Below are 23,756 nucleotides of genomic sequence, written 5' to 3'. Positions count from 1 at the left end.
TCTATTTCAATTTTAAGACAAGGAAATTAGATTGTTTGACACATCCCTAGTTTCTACTCCAAACGTTGTCTTACCTGAAAATCTTTCAGGACTAAGACTAGCCTGGTGTCACCAGACCCATCAGCCAGCTCATATTCATTTTTGATGGGTCTGGAACTGCTGCTATGCTAAACAATTTTCCCCCAATCCCAGATATACTGGACTAATCATCGTCCTTTATTTGAAAATTAGCAGGCAGACCCTATAAGATGATTACACCTGAGCATTGCTTCAACCTTTTTGTTAACAACCAATATGGCCTCTTCTGCCACAGGGAGGTCCATTAAGTTGGTTACTGCAATGGTTTTAAATGAACTGGATTGTGTATTTTCATTTTAACAAGAACTAACAAGCAGATTGAACGCTTTGAGCATTTACCTTTATGTACAGCCTCTACTTCCCCTGTTTCTTTAATTTGGAATTGATTTATTTCATGTATTTCGGTTCTGCAGTCTTTGTCTGACAAAAAATTACTCTAATATAATTTCCAAATTCCTCTAGTCTGCATCAACAGGCCACTTAATCCTGCTTCTTTAATGATACTCCATACCAAGAGTTTCCATTCATTTACAATGTCCTGTCTTTGCCACTAGGTGGAGACACCTCCTCATCTACATAAGCTGACCCCTGTACAGGGACTCGCAATGAATACAACAGAACAATGAGCTTAATAATTGATAGATAACCACAATGATAAGAAGGCCAATGAAAAAGGCCAATGTGTTAACAATGGTATGACTACACAGAGATAGAGCTACTCGGAAGAGAGGAATAAAAACAGCCGAGTGGGAGGGAGCAGGCAGGTTTAAAGGGCAAGTAACGCAAGAGAACAAAAATGAGGTGAGACAGAAAAGGTGTCTACAACTAGGGAGCACTGTCAGAAAAATAATCTCTATTGCTGTGTGATGTTTTATGAAGGAAAAACAGTAAACTCCCCTTAGAGCTGTTAAGGTAGAAAATCATATCACAGAAGTATGAGTCAACGGCTCATGGTTGTTGTAATATTCATCCAGACTGTTTCATGCTGCATGTCAAATCTGCTCTAACGTGTGAGAGAATGACTCTGTTAGCCTTTTTCCTTGCTCTGTCTGAGTCTGGGTTGGTTCAGGTCAGGGTCAACATGGCTCCTGCTGAGCCTCACAGGGATGCTGAAGCACCAGCTCATACAGTCAGAAAAAATAGGGATCAAAAAGGACACAAATTCTATTCATTCAAACACAAGCACACACACACACATACAGCTGTGGGGCAAAGCTCATCAGGCTACGGACACACAGAGGGTAAATGACACTGAATTATACAGATCAGAAACCGTCCAGCATTTTTAAGGAAAGTATTACGTGCTTATCTTAATCAGAAATGAATATAAGAGCAATGACCCAGTCACAGTGTGTTGCAATTACATGAGAGGTTTTGCATCAGCTATTCTAACTTCCTGCTGTCTGGAAGAAATTAAGAGGCAAAGTCCTGAAGAAGCAGTAAGTGATTTGTATTTCCTGCAGCAGCAGGATGGAAAAAAACTAAGAAATAGTGCCATCTACTGAATGAAACAAGTAATCATGCACTGCTGGTTTACACTTATAGACATAAAATCTCAAAACACACAACTTCTAACTGATTGGCTGAAAAGAAATAACTGTAATCATCACTTCATAATAAAAACTTAAAATCAGTTTTAGTGACACATGAAGTTAAGGAGTGTATTCTGCATCCACACACAAACCAGCTGATTGGTCCCTGTGGCGTCAAACCCCATCTGGGTCAGCAGTCATTTCCTGCTGCTGTGAATGCACCACCCGCAGTGTGCTGCAGGCAGTTGGCTATTCAGGCTAATTGCTAACAATTACACAGGGTCAGGACTCTGCAGCTAACTTCCGCAAGAATCAACCAGCAGCAACTAGAAAAGATTTAAGACTGTCAGAGCAGATGGAGCCTCATGGAGTGGAGTCATCTCAGGTGAAGCTCCTGCTACTAATAATGAGAAGAGTCCATGTCTGATGACATGTCACCTTTACTCTGTCAGACTCCTAACACAGCGTCAGGGTGTTTATTATGACTGAGAGTTGATTTGATGTATTCAGACTGCTGGAGCCTCACTGTAACTGAATATTTCCTCTATCACTTACCCTGGACCTCATCAGGACCAGTACTGACAAGAGGAAAAGTTAGAGCTACCAATTTATCTTTCACTGTATATATGGGAAAGTGGGTGTTGAGATAGGATACACTTGAAAGTATTTGAAATTACCCTTCGGGGGAAACTTCCAAGGGACACAACAGGCAGCTTCATCATCTGATACTTAAGTATTTCATTTGCAAGACATGTTAGGATAACATGACTTTGATATTTATGCTTTTGATGTAAGAAACAAAAAACCTTTGAGTGACACTTAAAGGCACCAACAAAGAACAACAAAAAGAATCACTTCTCAGAGCCTCATCATCAATCAATCAATAGTTTTTAAATGTTGTTCTAAAAGAAGCAATCTAAATGGTGTATTGATGATGGATGTGAAATAGGTACATTCATCCATAGGAGGAAATAAACATTATTTGAAGGCCCACCGAACACTAACTAAGGAATGAGTAATACGGTTGCAAAATCATCTCTTTCATGCTAATTCAAATGTTTCTAGCTCTTATGGCTTTTCATAATGGAATAATCTGAAATCTAGAGGTTGCTGTAGATGTGCCAGTTAAAGTGCGCCTGTATATAGCAGTGCTTTACGTGGGCCGCTATGCAGTCCCACCACTTCTAAATCTAACCTCTTGGCATATGTGGACTATTTTCAGTGTAGCACAATTTTACCAGCCGCCAGTACCCTTTTCTGTCCTCTCCATATTACACTTTCTCTTGGTTTTTCATAATAGCATCAAAAATACTTAACCCATGTGATGTCACACTAAGTGACGCACGTGTCCTTTTGTGCATGTCTGTTTTTGCTGGAGGGTAATGTTAAATTAAAATAAACCGAGACAAGGCTTTGTGAGTTCTTTGCACCAGACAACAAAGTAACTGTGTATTGTTTATACAGCCTGATGGAGAATTTGATTGGAGTATGGTGATGCGGTGAAGCAGAGATGAAGAGGTTATTTGTTAGAAGTAGTTTTTGTTGAAGTAGTTTTGCAATAAATGTATTTTGAGAAAATCAGCTTTGTATCTGATATCTTTTGCTAACTGCAGAGATTCTAAATGTAGAACAAATATTTTACTAAAAGTGGTTACATGATACACTCACCTACAAGTGAATAAAGAGAGTACCAGCACTTATTTTCTACTACTTAGATCACTGATATATAGAAGCTACAGTCCTAATCGCAGCAGTTGTTGGTTTGACTCCCAGCCTCAACTTTTTGCTGCATGTCTTCCCCTCCTCTAAATCATCCACATTTCCTTTCTCCCTTTAGCTGTCACCAAAATAAAAGTGTTTGCGCTAGTGTAGAAATTCAATGTTGGAGAGAAGGTAATAATAATAGTAAAATAGTGAGAGTTGATAAGCTAAAACCAGCAACACCTGAAGGAAGACTGCACCTGTGCTCATCATTCATCCAGTGAATGATGACAGCCTGAAACGTCAGGTCTGTGATTTATGCTGCTCAGCCTTCTCACCGCCATCTGTTATTCTATTGTGTGACAGTATGAAGTTGTGTGACGTTCAAGCCTCAAGGACTGTTACTGACTAGTACATGCCTCCTGCGTGTGCGCTCTTACCCCTGCCAGCAGGCCCTCGGGTGGTGTGGGGGAGACCGTCTCTCCATCAGGCCCTTGGGGCGCACACAGCTGGGGGGACATGGTGGGCGACTCATCTATATAGGGCAGCGTCTCAGAGCCATCCTGAGACTTGCCGTCCTCTGCTGCGTCCCCCTCGTAGCCATCTGTGTTGTAGTTAAAGTCTGCGAGAAGGAGAGATGGATGGAGAGAAGAAAGAGAGAGAGGGAAGCTGATCAGAATTACAGCACAGAGAACAAGGCCATCGCTTGGCTTTGATGACTCATAACCGAGACAAGAGAACCATGATGAGAAAACAATGTAGTATTTTCTACATGTCATTTTGCAATCATAAAATCCCGACATCAGTGCCTGTGCTGAGGACAGTGCAAAGCAGAAACTTTCATGTAAATGATTTTATTTTTTACTTAAAATCATGTGTGCATTTGATTCCAATGAAAGGCCTTTGAAATGTTTAAAAATAGTTTTCTTGTGATGTCATGTCTTGTGTATCCCTTTCTAAATAATAACTCAGACTTAAGTGATTATGAAAACAAGAAGCGCTTCTCCGCATTTTTTTTTATGTTACTTTGTAAAATAGGAGTAAATTGTTTCAGTGGATCCACAGTCTCAAAGTTGTATTCTTCCAGCGTTAGTGTCAGTACCGAGGTCATGTCCAGTAACAGCTCTGATGTTCAGTGCCTGAGTAACAGTGACAGCTCCAGTGGGGGAAAACAACAACACCACCAACTCTGAAATGAGTCCTGCTCTGCCTTCAGAGGAACACTGGAGAAGAATTACCAAGAAGCACCAAAAAAGAGCTGGGTCCATGGATAAAAAATACCAGGCTGACCCCTTTTATAGAGATGAGGAGTGTGGTATGGATGGACAATGAGAAAGTGATAACAACATTAAAGCTACATATAAAAAACAAAGATGTGTGTTGTCTTACAAGATTTTTTTTTTACCCTAAAGGGTTAAATCCTGTTCATCTATCTGATACAGCACAATGTCTTTATTTTCAGTTCTTGGAATAGGAGATGTGAGAATGTAACAGCTTGTGTAACTATTACTAGAAGCCATATAGCTGTGGGCTGGAGAATCAAATGTTTGAAAAGCTGATGATGTGGGAGGTGCGTAGGTGAGTCTATCTGCCTGAGTCTAACCTGCCACTTAAAAAAAAGGTACAACCTGTTCCAGCTCACTACAACTGCTCACATGTGCACATGCTGAAGAGGGTGTGTGTGTGTGTGTGTGTGTGTGTGTGTGTGTGTGTGTGTGTGTGTGTGTGTGTGTGTGTGTGTGTGTGTGTGTGTGTGTGTGTGTGTGTGTGTGTGTTTATATGTGTGAGACTATCAGACAGCTCTAACAAGAAACAAATGAGAACTGATTGGAAATTCAAAGCAGGGGTCAATCCCCTCTGGGCGATAACACCATAATGCTAATGGGTGCCTAAAGTGTATGATCCACCCCGTCTGTCACCTCCTGACACACACAATAACCCAGAGTCAATGGACCACCCACCTGCCAATCAAAAATCTCTCCATCTGTTGGTTGCATGTGAGTATGAGTGCCATGCAAAGTCACAGCAACCATATGGTACATTTGGAGCTGTTAGGCAAATAGCTGACAAATAGTACATTTGAGTCTCAGCTGACTTATTGAAGCATAGAGGAAAAAAAACAGTGACAGTATGCTGAAGTGATGCAAGATGAGGGGGATGAGTGTAACATGAGACATAAAGGTGAAGTCTGGGTTAAAATACTGAGGTAGGGTCATCTGTCCAACGCCAACTGTGCTGTTATCGTGCCATGGAAAAAGATCTGCTCCTCTAATGTGCAACTGTCAGTGTCGTGCATGTGTTTGTTTTTCCTCTACCGTCCATCTGTTCCCCTCTCTGACTCTCCTGTACACCTTCTGGCCTCCCGATGGGCCAGTTTGTCCCCAATCTGCTGAAGTTGTGTGAGTGTATTTTCGCATGAAATAGAAACACAGACCTGAGTTTGTTTTCTAATGTGTTTACCTGAAGTTAAGGGTTCAACGGTGCCCATTGAATGATGGTTGATGAGGTATTGAAACCAATTGGAGATCTCTGGCACTGAAAAATGAAGCCAACATGACAGTGGAAAAAATCTGTAGTTTCTCCTCTGGCCACTTAAGGCTGCCTCTAAAATGATAAAGTCAATCCCCATAAGACTTTGTATTAAAAGGCCCAACTTTACTGCAGAATTAAGCATGTTTAGACAAAGGCTTTAAATTGTGAATAATGGTGGATGTTGCAACTTTACTAACACTGAACTTGACCTTTTGGTAATGTTTGTGTTGCTGGTGGCTTTAAAAATTGTTTTCGTTCTAATGGCAGAAAAGTCTTTTTTTTTGGTGACTAAAATATCCAGTAAAACATTATCTGTGCTTGAGCCATAGACTAAAAAACATGGAGAGAGAGGGCCAAAAAGTACTTGTTTAACATCTTATCTACAGCGGCCTTGAAGTGCATCACCATACGCTGGTTGAAACCAGACCCTCCCACTTACAAAATGGATCCAGAAGGTTTGGGACATTTATCAAATGGAACAAATTAAATACCAATTAAGACTCCAAAGAGAAACTTTCACAACTAGATGGAGACCTGTACTGGCTCTACTAATGTAATAGAGAGTGATGTTTAAATTAGGCCTAGACCAAGGTCATGCATTATTTTTTCCTGGGTTTGACTTTGCACCTGTACTTTGACACGTGATGTATCTGAGTGAATTAGAATTTATTTCTTTACGATTACAATATTTTATTATGATTTTCATTTCTCCTTTACTTTTGTGAACATTTATTCTTATACTTCTTTGTCTATGTGTATTATTGTTTGTATGTATATTCTCTGGAGTGGACATTTTGGTTTGTTTTATTTGTGTTATCTATTTCTGTCATAATGTCAGAATGTAACTATACAGCTGGAAAAAGAAAAAAAAAGAAATATTTTTCACATTGTACTTATGATGTGAAAAAAAAAACAAAAAAAACAAACAAACATAAAAAACAGACATAGTCTCACTTCATGGTTTCTGAAGAGGCGTTAGAAGCCAAACAATGGCTGTTGTCATATTGGATCAGTCAACTCAACAGTGCCCCTATTTATACAAATCTATGAAAAACTCTTAGACATAATATCTTCAAAACAGATGAGTTATTACATATTTTTTAACCCCCACAGAGTATGTACCAGTGAAAAAAATAGCTATTCACACCACAAATGTTTTTAAACCAAACTTTAAACATGTTGAATTTTGAATAAAAAGGGGCATTTTAACATGGGTGTGAACGGGACTTCCTTGGCTTTTGGAGCCAGCCACAAGTGGAGACTTGAGGAACTGTAAATTCTTGCACTTCCATATTGGCTTCATTTGTCAACACCATACCAGGCTTTTAGGCACATTAGTGCTTTTCCTTCATCTATTATTTGAGAATGTTTGTGCTTAAGAGTAGAGAGAGAATTGCTGTTGGCTTTCCCTGTAGGAGGACAGGGGGCAAAAGTGATGAAGGTTCTTTTGAGTTACTCACGTAGTCTCATCAGAAACTTAAGTGAGCAGACGGTATCAGTCAGCATTGTTCCACAAGCTCTCCCAGGTCCTTTGGTCTTTGAAATAAAAATAATCAACTCAGTCGCAACTGTCGATATGATCTTCTTCCTCGGGTACAAGATTGTATTTACTAAGAACTTTTGCCAAATAATGAATTAGCCTGTAGACTCGTTAGCTGTGGCCCACAAGGCCAAGTATGGTCACCTCTGTCTAAAAGGAGGTTGACAAACCAACTGGAGATCAAACAATTGCAGAATCTTTTATTTACAGAGTCCATGTTTGAAACTCCACTGTAAGCTCGAAAGCAAACAAGACTCTCACATGTTTCAAACAACAGAGCAGCCGTGTCCAGACAAGCACCAAGGTCTGTTCTCTCCTTTACAAAGACAAGGATTCATTTCTTTTCATCAAAAAGGAAGCAGAAACCATCCAAGACACAGCACAACAAATGGGCTAAATGTGCAATACTCTTTCTTTCTCTCTCTCTCTCTCTCTCTCTCTCTCTCTCTCTCTACACACACACGCACAGGCTGAGTGCTTCCTTCCCTGACAGCTATCTGAGTATCCATGCATCTGCTGATTTATTGTTGGCTTCATATGCATTGTGTGTTAGACTGTTAATGTAAGTCATTAGATTAGATCCATTTTGTGTTTAAATAAATCTGCCTGCGTTGACTGTGTGAGTGGTCATTATTACTACTCATTATGTCTGATAAGCCACATTATTGCGAGAGAGAGAGAGAGAGAGAGAGAGAGAGAGAGAGAGAAGAGAGAGAGAGAGAGAGAGAGAGAGAGAGAGAGAGAGAGAGAGAAAGAGAGAGAGAGAAAGAGAGAGAGAGAGAGAGAGAGAGAGAGAGAGAGAGAGAGAGAGAGAGAGAGAGAGAGAGAGAGAGAGAGAGAAAGAGAGAGAGAGAGAGAGAGAGAGAGAGAGAGAGAGAGAGAGAGAGAGAGAGCAAAAGGAAAAGGGCATTTGATAATGTCTTTGACCTGGCTGGCTGGTTGCTGCTTAGTCCAGTCAGAGATTGTTACTGAAAATGAAACCTTTATATCTATCTCAATCAGCTATAAAAGCTTTATGCGCTGTTACAGACTCCCCCAAAGTGAAGCCAAAACTTTAAGAGCTCCCTCTGGTGACGGGCTCATAAAGTCCGGCTCCTTCATTATAATGGATGAGGCATGGGTCAAACTAGAAAATTAAAATAAATATCTCAAGAAAATTCTCAAACATGCTTTCTGTCACTAGTTTATATCATGCAAATTTAGCCGCACGTGTTCATTTTTCAGATATATGTAGTTTTAATTTGTTATTTCAAATTTAAAAGAGGGGATGTGACTTCATGATTGACAGCTCTGTTGACCAATGAGGCTCTTGCGCCATTCTTTATCAGATTAGCAGAGTAGAGAACAACAGAAGTATTTGTTCTGCCGAAGACTCTCCTGCCCCGAGGGATCAAGTGATCAGTGGAGTTTACAGAAGTCTATCAGGAAGGGGTGTGTTGTCATTCCCATGGCTCCACCAGCCAGATTATTTCTAACAGATACACATCATAGTCAATTAAAGAAATGCTGTTATGAAACTTTGCAAACCAATGTGAAGTCTATTCCCCTGCTTGGATAAAGCAGACATTGGCGATATCAGCTTTAACTGGCATACACAAGATACATTTGGATGTTTTAGTTCTTACTTCTTTGAGGTAAGTGAAACAAAAACAATAATTTGTTGAAAAATGTAGTAGTCAAATTCTCAATTTGGTGGTCAATATATGGTATGGTATGGTATGGTCTCTCTACCTTGCGATTCCTCACAGTGGCGGTTCTGGGGAGGGGCCAACAGGGGCCAGTGCCCCTGTAAAACTGAACCTGGACCCCCCTGTGCCCCCCCCTCCAAACAAATATTATACAATAAAAAAAGCTTCGGTATCGCGCCGATGTTACAGGCTAACACATGCATTTGGCACTTGGTTCCAGTCCCTTAGAGCGCTAAGGGACTCATGTTGAGCGTAAACAGCTGCTGTCAGTCTCTGACAACACCCCTGGCCCCAGCCTTGCCCCCCCAGTAAATTGGTCTAGAACCGCCACTGATTCCTCACCCTAAATTCCACTCATTAATCAAAATTAATTGATTTTGTTTGTTTGTTTTGAAAAAGTTTTTGACTTGTTAGACATCTCACCGACTTTTAAAGACAAGGTTCATGATATTTGTTGTATTGTTCATTTTCAGAAGTGCACAGGAGCCGCAAGCTAAAATAAGGCTCTGTGCATGTATTTGTTCTTCTGTGTGTAACATAAAAAATGTGCACTTCTTTGAGAAAGCACTGCGTAGTGAAGCTCAGTGCAGAACCCTGCAGGAGTTTATATTGAGTTTACAATGCATCAAGTACACTCTCAGATCAGGTCATGTAGGGTAAGTTAGTCAAGACATGAATTTAAACATCTAGCTCAGTACTAAGTTTCAACAATGCTGTGTTTGTATTTAGTATTTGTAGGTGAACTTCTATTATAATGTTTTTCAAGCATGGGGTCAAACATAACATAACTCTTCTGATAGTTTGAATAGGAAACACTATATTACCATCAGATAAAAAGAAGAGGAAATAACTAACACGCGTCAACTGGCGCCGTGTTTACAGAGCAGACAGTGAAGAGTGAAGTGTGGAAAAAGTACATTTGATGATTTGCAATCTGTTAAACTGTTTTTAACTTTTCTTTCCACTATTACTTATTTATTAATTTTACTGTATTGATTTTATTTTATTTCCAAGTATTTTATTTATAATCATGCCTTTTATAATTTTACCATTTCTGTTGTTTTCTGTCTCTCTGTTGTTCTGTGAGGCACTTTGGGCTGCGTGTTTTTATGTATGAAAGGTGCTACATAAATAAAGTTGAGTTGAGTTTAGTTGCATATCACAAGGGTCCAAATACAACTTTGGACTCAATTTAATTTCTGCAATGCATTTTATTTCATAAGGAACAAAGGTAAACTGATTATTGTTGCTGATCACAAAAGGACATGCTTTAAGGCTAAATGCTCACTATAGGAATCTAACATACCGATAATGATTTTGCAAGCATTAACCAAAATACTATTCAATAGGCACTTGGATCTATTAGACAAATGCTCATGTTCACCCCCAAACCTCATGCAAACACATAAAGCCTAGGGCTGAACAATATGGAATATATGCTAAATATATTGCAAAATGAAATCATATTGTGCTTATTTCTAGACATTTTCTAATCCTATATGTTTGACTTTTCACAGCTGTTATTTTTATCTAACCCCAACAGCAGTCACAATCAATGCTCACATGTGCATGATCCAATGACCCAGAGGTCCACGTGCACATGTTTATCTGCTTGAACTCTGACAGGCTGAAATGTAGGCTGCCTCACTCAGCTAATGCACCCTGACAATCCTTGGTGTGACAAACACAAAAAATCAATTCTGCAAAGTCAGGCCGTGGAGAGGATTCATCAGACCTAAAGTGTTATTATTATTGTGTAATAGAACAGTCACTAAACACAGTTATTTTAGAGGGTTATAACAGGGACAAGATGAACATGACACGTAATTAAAAGAGAGGTAACGACAAGTAAATGGATTGACTTGCAGAGGAGGAAGATCCTACTGAGAAATCAATACAGCCTCTGTCTGGAACATCCCTACAGTGAAGAGAGCCTGACAGGATCGTCCCACATGCTTACACACACATCTGCAGACACACAGAGGCGAGCAGACTTACCATCATTTGAGAAAAGATGCCGGATGACACACACGGCCTCAAAGAAGAAAGCCATCAGTGTTTTCTGACCTAAACACCTTCACTGGTAGTCCATGTCATCGAGGCATTCGGGCAACTGTTAATTCAGCTTATTTATCAGATAACACTAGGCAAATTGGCCGTACTGAACAGCCCATGCAGCCAAAGAGGAAGCAACTCACACTCACACGCACAGAAGGCTTAGTTACAGTATGGAAGCTATAAAATGATTCAATGTGTTTGTCTGTCCACTGAATATTATCGCGTCACTTCCCAGTAGGCCAATAAAGACCGTCCTGTTATGGTTATGGGTCATTCAGTCATGGAAGTCAAAAGTGTGGGTGTATGAATATAAGCCCCACTCAACATGTCACCATAAGGAACTAACCAAAGCTGAAGTTCTGCTTTGGATAGTTGATAGAAAGATAACTGTTGAAACCCAATGCTTAAAGCTGCAGCAGTGAAGCAGTTTGTGTATTGGTGGAGATGTTACATTTAGCTTCTATGAATCCAGACATCATACTGAGACGAACTTAACTTTGGTAAATTATTGACAGGATCATTTCAATCTGTAGCTTGGGGTTTCCCACTCATAAAAAAAATTGTCCTGGATTAAAGTGGGAACTGGGTGAACCATGCAATTGGTAAATGTAAATTACACAGATTCCATTGAAATAGGAGATGTGCAGAGTCATCCAGACACAGCAAAACATCTATCAATGTCTTTTTAAGTATCTTAGTAGCTTATACCCATAGACTGTATAAATAATGAACATAGTATCCTTGACGTCACCCATCTGTTCCTGAGCGCTGTTTTGAAGCCAATTGACAGCGGCAGCCATATTGGAAATGTGGAACTGAACCAGGCAACGTGTGATGTAAAGAGGTGGAGTTTGAGCCTCCTAGCCAACAGCTATGTGTTCCCATCCAGGAGTCAAGTCGGTCATGTCCTTATTTGGGCAAAAACTTGTAATCTTAATATCTTTTGAATCGTCGCGTTAGAAAAAAGTTCACCCCCCGTACAGTGTGTGCTGATAGAGAAATTAGCTACATAGAGCCAAGCTGTTTTTTGAACCAGGCTGTAAACATGTTTATTAATGCTGCAAAAATCGTCTTTTTTGAATTGGTGTCTACGTGGTTTCCGGTGTTTCTGCAGCCAGCCTCAAGCGGATTCTTGATGAATTGCAGTTTATAACACTTCCTCATGGGCTTCATAGTTTGAGACCGGAGGTTGCCGCTTGCTTACACCTCAGATCAACTCAATCCTACCAACTGAAGTACCTTAAGATCCCAATTCTACAGCGTTTGTCATATCTCATCATGGGCTTTGTTTGACAATTCAGATAAAAAGATCAGATAGGGTAGATAAGATCATTTATGGAATCACAAAGAGGAAATTCAGTTTTGTAGCAACACAAACATGAAGTAAGTGGGTTAGGGAAATATGATAACAAGAGAAGATAGAATAAATATATCAATCTGGTACACAAAGGATTAAAAATAACTGTCAGTACAGTGTAGGATACATTCTGCAGTGAATGACTTGTTAAAGTGATAGTAATGGAATAAAAGTCAGAAAACTGGATGACACTTCTCAAGGTGTTATTCCTAATAAAGAATTTAAACAAAATAAAGACGGAGGAGCAGAACTTGTAATAAGCTGAAGAGAAATAAAGTGTGTATTTGCTACAGTGACTTTTTGTAACAGTGGCAACCCAAGTCAATTGAAAATGTGACTATTACTTCTATCAATCAAATGCTTCCCTATTAAATGTTCCTCATGTGTCCCTTGCACGCGCCAGCCAGAGAGCTATCTGTTTTTATGCACCACAACTGTGGAACTCTCACGGCGAGCTCTCTGGATGTTTTTAAAACCAAACCTAAGATTTACCTTTTAATCTGGCTTTTAACTTAAAGTAATTTCCTTTAATCCCTGGACTGCATTATTACCATTATGACCATTGTTTTAACATCATTTTTATTTATTTTACTTTATTCCATCTTGTTATATTATATTTTATATTTCTGGTATTTATCTGATTTAATTCTATTGATTTCATTAGATTATTTTTAAGTATTTTAAATCATTTTCCTTTCAGCTTTTACCTATTTCTGAGTTGAGTTAAGTATCAACTGTAAAAAACTTATGCATTGTATAGTTGAAGAGTTGAAGAGACCAAAGGTGTAGCAGAAATAGTAAAAATTAAGTCATATTATGGAACAGCACAGAGTTAATCCTCATGGGCCCAGTGGCTGAACTAACCCTTAAAAGACAGCCTTTATAATAGCCAAGAGCCAACCTTGTACATAAAACTGCCCCTTTGGTGGCAATAAAATGCAGGCCTGGAGCTCAGGGCCATTACTCTACCATTAGCTGAACAGAAAGGTTGCATAGAGACGTCACAGTTGGAGCTAAGAGAACCATAAAACCACATGTCCATCATTTATATCCTTCATATACTGCTGAGACCAGACTGCCAGCAGAGAGCTTTAAAGACAGAAAGCCTTTGATTACAATAGAGGTTTAATGTTGGAGGATGATGGAATGAACTATAAAAGTACCAAACTGAGAGTGAACAAGTGTTGCTTCTTCTCCCACCTTTAGAAGAAAAGGCTGTTCCACTTGTAATACCTTTGGATACTTCAAGGTAGAAAACTATGTGAACAATTTTTAAAATGTTTTGTATTCTAAAACAGCAATGAAATGTGTTTATTGTAGAGCTGTCAGTGTTAATTTGATAATCAGGATGTGAATTACTGTGTTATTTTTTCAGTGATGTTTTTCCCTTTTGGCACACGTAGTTAAGCTGCCCGCAGTGTCTTCCTGCTTCCTGCTGCTGTTTTGAAGGACATAACACACCACTGCTCGCTGAATGGCCCATTCCACTCCCAGACAGCTCAGTTTACAGCTCAGTAATAAGCAGTTTTTGTCAAACAGAATTAAAGTATCACTGCAGTACTTGGAGTTTGAGCCACCACCTATAAGCCAAGCATACAAGTACAACTGATGTCAGCAGGTACTCTCATCACAAAAGATGACGGAGGATTATTTTGGGGGGGGGGGGGGGGTTCAAGTCACAACCATTTGTGGATAAAACACATTAAGCCGTCTCTCTCTTGTAAGTCTGGTTTCAGTCTACGCTGGTGTAACAGTGCAGCATTTATTTGAATAACTCTAAAAGTCAACATCATTAGTACATTTAATTTATTCCCAAATCGAGAGACTATCCTGCAGCCTAATAAATGTTGTAGGAAAATGTAATGATAAATGGGGAAGTTTTCTGCGGTTTGACTCATCACAGGGGAACCTTCTGGGCACTAGCTACTGTTTTAGTTGAATGCCAGAATATATAATGTATACAATGTACAACGAATTGTTTGTATTTGTAAACATATAGAGACATTTTCTTTGTGGTGTGGTTGTTGGGACTCTGAATGCAGCAGGTGTGGCGATGGGCGTTGTGAAAGGAAGCAGTGTGGGACACTGTTGGATGGACATTGATTAAATATCTATATGTGAAGTATGGGTAGAGGGCATCTGACAGTGGTACGATGGACCTCTTGTTAACTCGCCCAAAATGTCTCGTTACTGGTATTTTGTTATTCTCATTATTTGTGCATTGTTTTATTTTATTTATTTTTTATTGTCTGATACACTGTTTCTCTTCTCTGTTTGTTGTTTTGTCTATTTTGTCTGTTTGTTTTTATTATTTTCATGCCGGTCAAACTCACATAGTTTATCGTTATTTTAATTTATTTCACTCTTCAGCCTGGGCACTATTTGTCCTGTATATGTGCTGTTGAAAAATGTAAAATCCAATAAACTTGAGTCATAAAAAAAACAAAAAAAACTGATTAATCGCTATTAACTAACTTAACTTACTTATGAGGCTTGTGGCAGTTGAAAAATCTGTCTCGACTCCACTGTGTGTTTGTCATATATGACAAGTAAATATGGAAACAGCGTGTTAAATGTCAACTTTAATACAGAGATAAGGGCTGCTCTTTGAGTTGATGGATTGAGTCCAAACCTGGTATTAGCGCTGATGTCTTATAGCATGGAAGGTCACATTATGAAACTTGTGACGTTACAATCATCTTCATATAGCACAACAGGATAAAAAAACACTCCACCAAAATTACCAAAACAAATCCCCAAAAAAATACATCAAGATTAGACCTCAGGGATTTATTTCCTGACTGCTTCTTTGAAGTCCAAAAACAGCATCATGCATTTGATGTGTCTCTCTCTAGACCTACTTCGCTCTCTTGATGCTGCTCAGGGAAATTAGTGTAGGCCAGGAGGAAACCAGGCACTCTTCACTGTGTCCTCATACCACAGATACAATTACTCAGAGGCTCCGTGGTGCATTGATGAGGTTAGATCATCAGGCTACAGTTAATAAGAAAAAGCCTGCACCAGAAAATCTCTCATTTGAAGGAAATTATACAGCAACACACACTGCATTATGCTTTAACAGTAGAATTGCTTACTTCAGTGACTGCATAACTCTGGGTGACAGAGGTTTAAATCTGCCTTCCACGTTCGATTGAAGAAAATGTATCTCACCATGTTTCTTAGATAAATCAGAAACATCATAAAACTGTCCAAAGTGCTGCCATACTCTCTCTTCACAGAACAGGCCAATAATATAAATGCCCTTACATTTAGTCACAATATCAATTTCTGTTTTTATGCAGATGACACACAGCTGTACTTTTCCTTTGATTCCGCCTAGTCACAACCAACTGTCCTCACTCCACTACTGAATGAAGTTAAAGTATGCTGTCACACAATTTCTTCGCTCTCACACAGACAAATCTGAAATCATGCTCATAGGTCCAAACTCATCACAGATCCTCCTCACTTCAGCTTGGTTCTCCTGTCACCCCCCACTGCAAGAATCTTGGCATCACCTTTGATAAGACCTTAACTTCAACCAACATATCAAAACCACAGTCCAGTCTTGTTTCTATCAGCTACACAAAATCTCTCAGATCAAGGCCTTCCTTTCACACCATAACCTAGAAATTGTCATTCATGCATTCATCACTTCCCAATTAGATTATTGTAACTCACTCTACATCTGCCTAAGCAAACACAAACTCTCAAAATTCCAGTTAGTCCAAAACACCGCTGCCAGACTCCTCACACACACCAAGAAAGGGAACACATCACACCAATTTTAGCCTCTCTTCACTGGTTGCTTGTGGGTTTTAGAATTGATTTTAAGATTTTAACTCTCACTTTTAAAAGCAACAAATGGATTGGCCCCTGAGTACCTAAGAGTGTCTCAGGATGTATGTCCCCAACTGCTGCCTGAGATCCTCCAACAGGTCCCTCTTGGAACTCCCAAGGGCGAAGTTAAAAACCAGAGGCGACCGGGCCTTTGCAGTCAGGGCCCCGTCACTCTGGAATGACCTGCTGGAGGAGATCAGGCAAGCCACTTCCTTGTCCTCTTTTAAATCTCTTTTAAAAACACACTGTTTAAAATGTGCTTTTACTTCTTAACTCATCACTGACTTTTTAATTTCTGCATGGTTTTTATTATTGCTTTTACTTAACTCATTTTAGCTCTCCTTACCTTTGTCGTGTGCTTTTGTGATTTATCTCACTGTCTTGCACTCTGTAAAGCACTTTGTAAACATGTTTTTAAAAGGTGCTATATAAATAACATTTATTATTATTATTATATTATTATTATTATTACTATTATTATTATGATTATGATCATGATTATGATTGATTATTATTAATGAAGTCTGCTTTATAGATAAACTGTAGAGAGTAGTCCTCAAACTGATGCCTCCTGTGTGTGTATGTTTTAGGAAGCTCTGACATATGACTTTTGACCGTCAGCTCCAAAACAAAAAGCCCTCAGACAGAAATGCAAATAAAACAAATTTGCATAATGTTTTCATATTGTCACTATTTGGAGCTTGTGAAAACAACAGTAGTACAGTCTGCGTTTTTTTTTTTTGTGGCTGCATAGCCACACTGAGAAACCTAAAGCAGCAGAATAAATGTTGACTGGGATACCAACACAAACTCAAAACATTTGAGTGGGAATAAAGTAGGGCTTCCTGACAAACCGTCCTACAGAAAACACTGTGAACTAAATGTTGACAGTACCGTGACATGTCTTTTACTGTCTCTTACTTACATTTTTCTCAAAATATAATCCTTCCCACATCCTAATTATGTCGTTGAAGCAAATATGAGATAAGTGTTGAAGTGGTTGGGTTTAGACACCAACACCACCTGGTAAGGTTAAGATATAAAGATTAAGTCAACATCTGAAAACAGATATAGTTTTATAGTGTTACATCTAAAGCCTTCAAGGTAAACTTTAGTTGATGCAACATTTTGCCAATTATAGCTCAATCATAGCTTTTCCCTATATTGGGAAAAAACATTTCTTTCCAGCTTTTAAGACAGACATGATTGAAATTATAGGTTCATGGCCGACAAATGGTAAATGATAAATGTACTTGTACTTATATAGCTCTTTTCTAGTCTTTCTGACCACTCAAAGCGCTTTTAGACTACTCGTCATATTCACTCATTCATAACACATTTATTCACTGATGGCAGAGGCTGCTAATGTAAGGAACCTTCAGTGTTAGCTGATCTCATTAGTTCAAATTCACACACCTCTGAACAACAGCGGGGGCAATTCGGGGTTCAGTGTCTTGCTCAAGGACACTTCGGCATGTGACTGCCGGAGCTAGGATCGAATCGCCAACCTTCCGATTGATTGACGACAGACTCTACCCCTGAGCCACAGCTGCCCGAAAAGTGTTTGCAAGTTATAGATTATAAATCTGGGGATAGTGAATCATTTCTTAGTAATAAAAACTGAAATATAAATTCTGACGGACTGAACTGAAGGCAAGAAAACACTCAGAATATTGTAAAAAAATGTAGTATGTTTGTCAATGTCGAATTGCTTTGCTTAGTGTGGCTAACACTAGCAGAGCTAGCCCCACAAGCCTTTGGTGCTCCTTGCAGGTTTAAGCCCACATGCTCGTGCGGGTTACACATTACTCCTGTTTAGTGATGACATGCCAGATGAACCAGACACAGCCTTTACATACATCATTATGTAAAGGTTTTCTAGATAAAAAATACTTACAAACTGTTCTGCGCTAGGAGATGCTGTCTGTCATTTCAACTGATGAGTAATTCGGATGCCAAGTAGTAAAGGTGACTTTTGTATATTTGACCAAAAGCACACATCCCCTAATGATATATATATGTTATCACATTTCAGCCTTTCTTACCCTTAATGTTTTTCAACAGGTGGTAAACTTGTACTTGTTACTTATTCAATCAGCCACTAAAAGCTTGTAATTATTGTCTGTGGATATCAGTTGAAAAAACGATATTGTGCGTCCCTAAACTAGTCATTACAAGACTCTTGATGATGGCTGGAAGTACCTCTTAGTTCTTAAAGTGATTAAAAACAAACACATGTGATCCTTTCTAGGGGTCAAAGTGAAGGGATTATGATCGTGTTTAGAAAACATAATCTGACCACAGAGGAGCATTTCATTCAAACATGTTCCCTCTGATGAGATTTACACCGCTGACAGCTGGCAGCACAGAAACAAAGGATCCAGGGATGCAGAGAGTCTGGGCGTTCTCCTGAGAATCACTGCTGTGTATCTGTGTGTGTCTGTGTTTGTGTGTGTGTGTGTGTTGTGTGTGGTTGTAGAAATTGTTGCATAACCAGCCTGTTAAATCTGCAGTCCCATCCCTTAATTCCCTGCCAAATACTCACTCAGCCACTGACCTCCCCCCCAATGTCAGCTCAAATCACTCTCAGTGTTAACCTCTTCTGACAGACAGCTAGCAATCTACCTGTCACTCTTAAACGGGCTCTCGTTTCCATGGCAGAGATAGAGGCTGCCATGGAAACGAGCCAGGTTGATGCAAATGTGTCCTGCTTGCCAATAAGCTGTTTGGGCATGTCCTGGGGGGGTTAGCTGGCATGTCCTGAGAAGCTGCAGTATTTGCGCCCAAAGACAAGGCTAACTTTTACAAGTGAAAGCCCTGCGTCATAAAGCAGCTGAGGGCTCCACAGAGAGAGGATGCTGTGTGCTGGCTTGTTTGAAACCCCCTCATTCACTCCCTCACACACACATAAACACACATACACACACACACAACACACACACACACCACACACAAAGAGTTAACAAGACACGTCTGCAGGGTAACATGGATCGCTCTGTTGTAGCTTTGCTCACAAAGAATATAAACAAGGCACAAAAGAAGAGATCACAGCTTTCCTTTTGTTCTTTTTCCTTTAGTCATCTGACCACAACCTTCATGCTGCAGCAAATCATCAGCCCTCAGAAATAAAACATCATTGTTGTTTGGAATTATAATATAATTGTATTTTCTAAGACAGTTTTAGTGTGCTGAAGAAGGAGGACTTTTTTTACAGAGATACTTTAGATTGGTTTGGTCCGGGCCAGATTTAGATACGATACGATGTGATGCGGTGCGGTGCGATGCGGTGCGGTGCGGTGTGGTGCGGTGCGATGCGATACGGAACAGTACGATTTGATACAGTGCGATGCGATGCGGTGCGGTACGGTACAATTTGATAAGGTACGGTGTGGTGCGATGCGGTGCGGTACGGTGCGATGCGGTGCGATGCGATGTGATGCGGTACGGTACGGTACGATTTGATACGGTACGGTGCGCTGCGCTGCGGTGCGGTACGGTACGGTACGGTACGATTTGATACGGTACGGTGCGCTGCGATGCAATGCGGTGCGCTGCGATTATGACCTACAAAAGCATCAAAAAGAGCATCAGAGTGCAGATTGGCCTTTTCAAAGTAATCCTTTTAGGTCCTGAATATGATGCAGGGGGTTAGGTGTCAGAGGAAAAAGCCCTTTTCATACATTTCAGATAAAAAATTCTTGATGAGTTATTACTTGACTGATAACAGAAAGCAGGATGAGAGTTTTTTACCTACACATGCACAGGTCAGGACAAGATTCGCAAAGAGATAAGGCCCCCTCTATTTGTCCATTTGTTAATAGTACAATTTACGAAAAGTATAAGTTAACAGTACTGAATTACACTGAATTTTATCATTGTTGTAATTTTATTCTTCCTGGGGTAAACAGCGATGAAAAGTAACAGCCATGGTTGCTGTTACCTTATTTCATTTTGTATTTTTTATCCAGACAAATGGAGGACTTGCACCTCTTTTTGTAGTATGGCTGTTATATTCATCTAAGCCAGAGTCAAAGGCCTCTTATACATTGCAATTCCACAATCACTCTGGAACTAATTTCCACCATCGCTACGCCTCGGTACTTACACACTGAACCCTGCAACTGTGCAATACTGGTGCTCCAGTGTGTGATTACACTTTACATTACCGCTTTGTGGGATGCAATGGCAGGGCTCGAAGACACACAGCAGGAGTGCCACACACACACACACACACACACACACACACACACACACCCACACACACACAACACACACACACACACACACACACACCACACACACACACACACACACACACACAACTCTGTTACATATATATATTTCCCAACTTGAAATGTCAGTATTTCAGAGACCACGGCGTAGTTTTGTAAAAGAAGCACCTGGGGTTAAGCAGCGAAACCAGAGAGTTTTACGCTGGGATGCTGACATTAGAAAAAATAGACTTGTCTAAGGTTGATTTTTTTTTTAAGCACCTCTGTCAGCTATACAAAGTGTTCATGACCTACTATCATTTCCTACCTCGCCCTTCACTGGAAAGGGAGCTGCACAGCGAGAATATTAGAAACCAAAGGGAGGTGGAATTGAAGGAGAGAAAAAACAGCGGGCTCTCCCGTGCTGCATCACCTCCTCACACCCACACTGTGTTTTTGAGTGACAGCTCCACTGCCTGTGATATCACTCAGACAAATAGAAGCAATGACAAGTGGGTGGGTCAAACTGTTTGACTACATGGAGCGTTCCGCTGAAACAACGCCAGAGGAAAAAATGGCTACCTCTGCAATATCTCACCTTAATGCTCAGACATCTTTTCTTTGTATTAAGAGCAGGCTCTGTGCGTGTGTCTGCAGGGAGTTAAGCGGTACAAGCAGTGATGTGATGGGTGAGTCAGACTACAGGAACCTGCTGAGGCATCCATCACACGGCCAACATGTCCGCCGGGCTACTTGGGAATGACAGAGGCATCAATCAAGCCAGCAGCGGCAGAGGAAGAAGGAGGGATAAAAGTACACAAACATGGGCAGTAGAAAAGGCACACACACATGTACACTAAAGTCTCTATAACAGCAGTCATTTTAATCAACAGCCAACCATGAAGCTTTAAGGGAACATTCTAAAACCCAATGAATATGTCTGTATGTAAATGAAGCAGTCCTCTGCACAGCTGCTGTACCTGTGTGTTGAGATAACTCACCTGCTCACTGTCTCCCTCTGCACCCACTCTAACATAATGTAGTGGCAGTGACAGACTCATAAAAGCATGCTGTGTGGGTGTGCACAAAAAGGCAGTAGCAGCAGGTTGTAAAAATCTGGTGCAACAATACTCTGTGTTGACTTGATGGATGAATGAATGAGCACTAATGTAAACATTTGGGATGATAAATAGCCTTTTTTCTTGAATTTGTTAAACTGATGGACAAAATGGGGCGCCATTGGCCTAGCAGTCTAGGTGTGCGCCTAATGTACAGAGGCTATAGTCTCCGTCACAGCGGGTGCGGGTTCGACTCCCCGCCTCTACCATTTGCTGCATGTCTTCCCCCCCTTTCTACTCCCCACATTTCCTGGGGGGTGGGCCAAAACAGGCCCGCCAGAGTTTCCAATCTGGCCCGCAGAACGACTTTGTAAAGTGAAAAAATTACAGCGAAGACATTAACTGCAATTTTCAATAAAAGTAACTATTATTCAAATTAGTCCTCTGGGGGTCACATACAATCAGAGTGTTGACAGAGTGCACCTGAATGGCACTTTTTTCCAGGACTATTTTTCTCAAAGTGAGAAAAGTGTTGGCTCAGTTGAGATTCATAAAGACTTTTTAGAGCACTATAAGATGATCCAGTAACTACTAACACTAGCACTACACCCCTGCATACAAAACTGTCCAGCAAGCAAACTGTTCATGCTGGAGCTGAGGGGTCCAAAACAGTCAATTTTACCTTGTTCATTATTATAATCTATCTGTTCTTTTGCAGTAAACATTTCACTCTATGTCGGTGAATGGGTAACCTGTGTGTTTGGTGTGTTCGCAGCAGGTTTCAGGGCTTAAAGAGTAAAATATTCGGCCCCACTGTGAGACTCATCATGGCAAAAAAGCTGTTTTTGTAAAAATATAGTTCATTAAATGTGAACATTTTCAGAATGTACTTGTACTTTTTTTGCACTAAAACAAAAGGAAACATTTGGAGTTTTCATTTTTTTTTTTATAAGGTCAACTTTGGCTAAATGTGGCCCCTGAACTGAAATGAGTTTGACACCCCAACAGCTTTCCTATCCAATGGAGGCAAAAATCCTGCCCCCCAAAAAACAACCTTTAAAAATATGTAATAATAATAATAATAATAATAATAACAATGAAATAATAATAATAATAACAAGATAAGAATAAGAATAATTAATTGACAAAATAATAGTGGTTGGAGAAACTATAGGATAAATCTTTTTGCCAGTTATATCCCAAATGAAAATTAATTTTCTGCTGACTTAATTCCAAAAAAGCTCAAGACAAGAGAAAGACTTGGTTCTGCAAGATTATTATCTTGTACGCACTCGATACTAATTTGTTCCCACAACCTTATGACTTGTTCCCGATTATCTTGCATACATAGGATAACTTTTTCCCACATAACTTTCTTGTTCCCACAACATAATTAGTCGTAAAAGAAAATTATCTTGCGCACACAAGATAATAACTTTTTCCAGAAAACCCCATATTTTTTTGTGTTCAAAAGATACAAGCAACAGATGCAATTTTTTTTTTCTTTTTCACCTTTGCTCTACATCTGATGATTATTTGACTTCTTGCTATTAAATGTGTTTGTGACAAAGAAAACAAACAAAACAAGATACTGACTGTCTATGCCTGAGGTAGAAAATAGAATCCCTATAGCATTTAGAGTGTCAAGTTCATCTATAGGAGCTTGGACAGGCGTTTAAAGCTGCAAACTTATTCAGGGGGAGGAAAAAAAATGCTGCTGCAGCGTGAGAATTCAATCAGGGAATAGTTTTGCTGCCTTGCTCAGCGTTTTTCTTCTGAGGAGAAGAGGATTACATCATGCCCTGCAGCCAGCCACACTGTGTGGGCACCGAGGAGCAGCTCAGCACACTGCTACTGTGCTGTATAGGGGCATGGCTGCAGTGACTGAACACACAGTAGAATAGACACATTTGGCTTTACAGTAATATGTGTGTTTGTGTGTTACAAGCCAGGGCTGCTGTGAATTTTCACGTTCCTGTGAGGGAGTCACTCAGAGACAAAGAAAAGTGTTTGTGAGCGACTGGACATGTTTCAAAAGTCTTCACTACATGTATTCTCTCTCTCTGTGTGTGTGTGTGTGTGTGTGTGTGTGTGTGTGTGTGTGTGTTTGGTGTGTGTGTGTGTGTGTGTGTGTGTGTGTGTGTGTGTGTGTGTGTGTGTG

General features: G+C 40.0%; 1 protein-coding gene across 1 annotated transcript in view; it reads right to left on the bottom strand.

Moving 5' to 3' along the window:
- abr (ABR activator of RhoGEF and GTPase) overlaps positions 1–23,756 on the bottom strand; it is a 192,534-nt gene that overhangs the window by 102,220 nt on the left and 66,558 nt on the right. Inside the window, exon 3 of the mRNA XM_034683606.1 lies at positions 3,752–3,933. Coding sequence (XP_034539497.1) covers positions 3,752–3,933 — 182 coding nt within the window. The remainder of the gene's footprint in view (positions 1–3,751; positions 3,934–23,756) is intronic.

This window comes from Notolabrus celidotus, chromosome 5 (assembly GCF_009762535.1).
Source record: "Notolabrus celidotus isolate fNotCel1 chromosome 5, fNotCel1.pri, whole genome shotgun sequence".
In the NCBI taxonomy this organism is placed as follows: domain Eukaryota; kingdom Metazoa; phylum Chordata; class Actinopteri; order Labriformes; family Labridae; genus Notolabrus; species Notolabrus celidotus.
Note: the sequence above shows the minus strand (reverse complement) of the source record. Positions and strands in the feature narration are given on the sequence as shown.